Source organism: Vigna unguiculata, chromosome 6 (genome assembly GCF_004118075.2).
Source record: "Vigna unguiculata cultivar IT97K-499-35 chromosome 6, ASM411807v1, whole genome shotgun sequence".
NCBI classification, from domain to species: Eukaryota; Viridiplantae; Streptophyta; class Magnoliopsida; order Fabales; family Fabaceae; genus Vigna; species Vigna unguiculata.
The window spans coordinates 4,639,361-4,644,707 of NC_040284.1; the positions used below are offsets into that span (position 1 = coordinate 4,639,361).

Sequence of the window (5,347 nt, forward strand, 5' to 3'; positions counted from 1 at the left end):
TTTACTCTATCCATAGTGTGGTTGGGACATTTTCCTCTTAGACAAATTGTGTCGTCTCCTTGTACGTTACTAGTAATAGCTCATCTTCTGCTTTGGTTGATTCGTTAAATGTTGCGTAGTGAGCCTTCTTTTCAAACTCGAGATGTTCATATCGAAAGTGGCTGAGCTTGTGATAGTGGAAGCAATCAATGAGTGCTCGATTAATGGTTGTCGTCCTCGACCTCGTCCACGACCACGACTTGTTCCAGATTGATCATCATGAGTTATTTTCAGTACTTGTTCATTTGGTTGGAGACTTTGCATTCTTTGTTCATGGACGAGTAAACTGCCATGAAGTTCATTTATGTTGAAGGCACTTAAGTCGTTGGACTCCTTAATAGAACACACCACGAAGTTGAATTTTGCGGTTAGTGATCAGAGTATCTTGCTAATTATCGTGCTAGAATCTACTTTCTCACTGTTTGATTTCATCTTGTTAACGATACTAAGAGTGCGTTGAGGTACGTATCTACTTTGTCCCCATCTTTCATGCTTAAAAGCTCGAACTCGTGGCGTAGTGCTTGAAGCTGAGCATGTTTTACTCTCGTTGAGCCTTGATACTTCTTCTCCATGGATTGCCAGATTCCCTACGATGTACTTTTGTCTAATATGGTTTCCAAAATTTCTTGATCAATGGCTTGGAATAGGTAATTTTTCTTTACCTTTAGATCCTTTAGATTGGCCTTAGTCACATTCTTGCGTTGAGCCTTAGTGGTTGTGGTTTCAAGCATTGGTACGTCCTCTTCTACGAGTTTTCACAATTCTTTGCTTCGTAAGAAGTTTTCCATTGTCATGAACCAGAAGTCATAATGGCCATCGAACCTTAGTATGGTCGATTGCACGAACTTCTCTAAAGTAGACATCATTTTTTTCTCACACATTGTACTCTCACACTTGGATGTTTTGTGGTTCTCTCACAGCACCCTATGCTCACACTCACTCTATTGCAGACCCTTTCACTCAATGATGAAATGGGTCAGATTTTACAGGACCAACCTTTGTGAGAGTTAACGAATGATGAAAGAAAAGAAAAAAAAAAGTAAATAAAAAGGCAATAGAAGAGTTTTAATTCCAAACGAAAAAATAAAAACTTGATTGAAAAGGATATTTCTAATTATTGAAGAATGGGGCAAAGAATTAATCTTAATTACTCTTCGAGATGGAATAGAAGAAGGAGAGAAATACCAATTGTAGAGTATACAAGACACGAAATAAGAGAATGAGAAAATGTTTTATTCAATAAGCAAAGTGGCTCATATAAGTCTTTACGATATATGTAAAACTGAAAGTGCCGTCCTGTAAGGCAGTTGAGTAGGCACGTAAATAAAACAACAACGTAACAACCCACGCGATAAACAAATCTTACCAACTTAACATATGCGTAAAAATTGCAAAATAAATTGTGGGCCAAAATTACAAATTCAGCGAGATATGGGAACCGAGAAAATAATCACATGTTTTGAAACACTAATTTCTACAATTTTTAGAAGACTAGAAATTAAAATAAAGGCTTTGATTTTTACTTGTTATGTATATCAGTTTTGATTAATTGGAGGCATGGGAGAAAAAGATTCGAGAGTGGTAAAGCGGGTCCTGTGTTGGGTCGAATATAACAAACACATGATGGATACAGACGGTGACGTAACTTGAACTTGTCAGTGATTTGCGGTGGTTGTTGAGAATGGATGCGAACGGAGAGAGTGAGAGAGGAAAAGGAAGTGTGAGCTTAGAGGGAGAGAAGGTGATATTGGTCCCTTACATGGAGGCACACGTCCCCAAATATCACCAATGGATGAAGGACCCTTCTCTCCTTCAGGCCACTGCCTCCGACCCTCTCACCCTTCAGCAGGAGTACCAAATGCAGCTCTCATGGATCCAAGACCCTTTCAGTTCACTTCTCTCTCTCTTGCACTAACCCTAACCCTAACTCTATCACTGTCTCTTCAAACTTTTTCACTGCTCCTCATCTCAATTCTTGCAGAGGAGACCTTCATTGTACTGGACAAGGACTTGGTTGTTGGACAATTCTCGCACGGGGAACCCCACCTCGAAGGTCACTGCCCTTTTCTGTTTCTAATTCCACCGGTCACTTTTTTTTTTCTTTTTTAATATAACCAAATTTTAACTGCAGCCATGGTTGGTGATGTAAATCTGTTCATGAATGATTTGGATGATCCTCACGTGGCAGAGGTTGAAATAATGATTGCAGAACCAAAGAGGTACCCAATTTAACTTCCGTTTCATCAACTAGTTGCCCAATTACTCGTTTATACGATTCTGATTGAAATAAATTGTGTATTGCCTCATTCTATTTGCAAATGGAGGAAAAAAAACGTGAAAAGGGGACTAGCAGTAGCTTACAAAACAACACACTAACTAATGCCCCTCTATAGCCGTTACGTTATCATAATTGGTTTACCTGCTGCTTCTTTGTGCTCATTGCTGCCGTGTTTCAAAATACATTTTTTATCTTATAACAGCTTGATTTCCTTTCTTTGTTCGACAAAAGAGAAAATTTTGGCATGTATGTGCCGGGAGAGACAGAAATTAAAATCAGATACAGAGCCAATTGAAATGAGTTGAGATTGTTTAGAAGTAGCACACTAGCACTATCTATGTATAATCCCTGTTCAATGGCTTAATAGGTTTCTACACAAAAATCCCAGGTGGCAAGAATAGGAAAATACAAAGGAAAGTTACTTGAATATCTCCTTTCTAAACTTTCATCTCTTTCTTCATGTGAGCCTTATCGTTTTGTAAATTTGCATCTCAGGCATGTGAAGAAATTTGAATTTGTTCTGAATTAATTAATTGTATTGTGGCTTATGCCTATCTATTTTTTACTGGTGAATTTAGGTGCTTCTGTTGCTATTTTGAATGATAACTCTATTCAATCATTTTCCATGTTATGAGCAGAATATATAATGTCAGACCACGAACATAATTTTTCAAGTTTATATTGTTTTTACTTCCCTACACTGGGATCTATACTCCAACTTTTAATTCACCTGATTATGCAAGTGCAAGAGATAAAAACCTTTCATCTGTCTTCATCTAGCAGCCTAAGTTTTTGGGCTGATTTAGTCTCTTGAAGCTTTGGCATGTCTGGACGAGTTTTTCTATACACACTTCTGTAAGAAAAAAGTAAAAGGAAAGAATAAATGAGTTTCTCCATATGTTAATATTAGAATATAAATAAGTTAACTTATAGAAATTGTCTCGTAAATGTTCTCTAAATTTTTATTTTTTAACTTGTGCACAAGTTAACTTTAAGCTTATGTAGAAATTCATTATATTTTTCCTCCTTGTGCTCTCTCCAAAAAGTGTATATAGAAAAGTTTGTCCCAACAAGTCCTCGGTATTAAATCTCGTCATTCTAACCTCTATCAACTTTCTGTTGTTGGCATAGCCGTAGGAAGGGACTTGGAAAGGAGTCTGTTCTGATGATGATGACCTTTGCTATCGAGAAGTTAGGAATTAATACCTTTCGGACTAAAATTGGGGACTCAAATGGAGCATCCCTTGACATGTTCAAAAAATTGGTTTGTTCGCCACATCTTCTTTTTATCTTCCCTTCTGTGTGTCTTACAGCCGTACATATAACTTATTTTTGAGTGGTTACGAGACAATGATGCTTTTGAACAACAAAATTTTATGTTTGCTCAACATATTCATTAATTTTAGAGACATGATCATTCTATAAAATGATTTCATGCACTCCCGTTTTAAGAAGCATCTCTCTCTCTCTCTCTCTCTCTCTCTCTTCCAAGGTTTATTAAGTTTTCTAAGTTTGACTCAGTTCATGGATTTTGTGTAGGGGTTTGTGCAAACCTCATATAGCAGCATCTTCAAAGAGGTGAGAGTATTTAAATTTCAATGGATTCCCAGACTGTCAGGCAAAGACATATGCTTTGTTCTCACATGATTGAAAGTGCAAGTTATTATTTAAATTTAGCTAAGGAATCTAACTTTTCTTTTCTCAAATAAATTGGGGTTAAAATCCATATGCTTTGTGCTTATTTAGTAGGAGGTACAAGCTAATTGATTATTTTAAATTGATCTACGGAATGTAAGTTTCCTTCAAACCAATCCTATTCTCAACTATTATAGACTTATAGCGATGGCCGTGTTTTGAGTTTATAATACAAATAGAAACCCAGGATTAAAAGAATCAGAGTACAACAACACGCACTACAGAGGTTTAAGCCCTAACAAGATTTGTGTAGAAAAGCAAAACCATTCCCAAAATAATAATTAACACAATGTACCCATAGAAATGTGTGTGCGTTTGTATACAAATAATCTAAATTGATATTGGATATTTGCATAAGGTACCCATAGAAAATATACCTGTTTGATAATGGTACCTTCTCGGATGCTATTATCTCCGATGCCCAAACACTCCTTTCCTACCATTATGGCCTATTTATCTTGATATCTAGCGCCTTAATCATGGTTAACTTTTGATTAACTTTGTATACTATAATGCTTCACATTTTGTTTCCACTGTGCCTTCTTCCTTCTGTAGACTGTTTAATAATCGCTCGTTCCTATTTTACAGGTCACTTTGGAGTTGCAAATGACACAGCCCAAGAAAGAGGATATGCTTGGTTTAATGAAAATGGTAATCAAGCATACATAAACGTAGCGATATCACTTCCAGTTTATTTGTTGGTAATAGAATGATCTCTTCGGTTGCTATTCTTGTTTTGTGATGTCCGGTTAAAGTGTAACTATGCTAAATTCTTGACATTATTCATACAACTATAACCTCGTCTAAGTGTAATAATCTGGAACAATATTAACGGCGGAGATGTTTAGCGTGTTTATATTTTTCATTTTTAAATGAGAAGAACAGACCCGATGCGGAGGAGAAAATGCTTCTGAGCTGTTTGTTTTTTGGTTTTTTAAAGTATATTAAGATAACACAATCTGGAGTGGATGTATCAGAATACACATTTTAGTCGAGAGTTAAAGGGTAGGAGTGTTTGTTCTTTAACATTATTTTTTCACTTCAAATCTTATGCAGTCTTATTGATATCAGATAACAGAATATATCAAATACCTTAAAAATCCTTTTTAAAGTTACGGCGAAACCATAACGGGTTTGATTAGAATTAAAAGAAATATAATATATGGATATAGATAATTAATAAAATGTATATTTTGTCTAAAAGAATGCGAGAGGAGGCGACCGGCGGTGGCAATCGACGATGGGCAGCAACAAGGTCAGTGCAAGAAAAAGAAGATAGAAGAAGACAAAATTGGGAAGGGTTAGTAGGGGTATTAAGTTAAAAGATATGTTTAT

The 5,347-nt window shown here is 36.1% G+C and overlaps 1 protein-coding gene across 1 annotated transcript; it reads left to right on the forward strand.

Annotated features, from left to right (window-relative positions):
* The first annotated feature begins 1,578 nt into the window (after nucleotides 1-1,578).
* Nucleotides 1,579-4,917, forward strand: LOC114186811 (N-acetyltransferase 9-like protein). The gene is made up of 6 exons (XM_028074838.1): nucleotides 1,579-1,928; nucleotides 2,021-2,092; nucleotides 2,171-2,258; nucleotides 3,449-3,581; nucleotides 3,857-3,895; nucleotides 4,601-4,917. The coding sequence occupies exons 1-6, from the start codon at nucleotides 1,721-1,723 to the stop codon at nucleotides 4,679-4,681; spliced, it is 621 nt and encodes a 206-aa protein (XP_027930639.1). The 5' UTR covers nucleotides 1,579-1,720; the 3' UTR covers nucleotides 4,682-4,917.
* The last annotated feature ends 430 nt before the right edge of the window (nucleotides 4,918-5,347 follow it).

Coding starts and splice junctions, on each gene's coding strand:
- LOC114186811 (XM_028074838.1), top strand. CDS start 1,721: ATGGATGCGAACGGAGAGAGTGAGAGAGGAAAAGGAAGTGTGAGCTTA. Junction 2,093..2,170: donor CGGGGAACCCCACCTCGAAG/GTCACTGCCCTT, acceptor TTTTAACTGCAG/CCATGGTTGGTGATGTAAAT. Junction 2,259..3,448: donor ATGATTGCAGAACCAAAGAG/GTACCCAATTTA, acceptor TTGTTGGCATAG/CCGTAGGAAGGGACTTGGAA.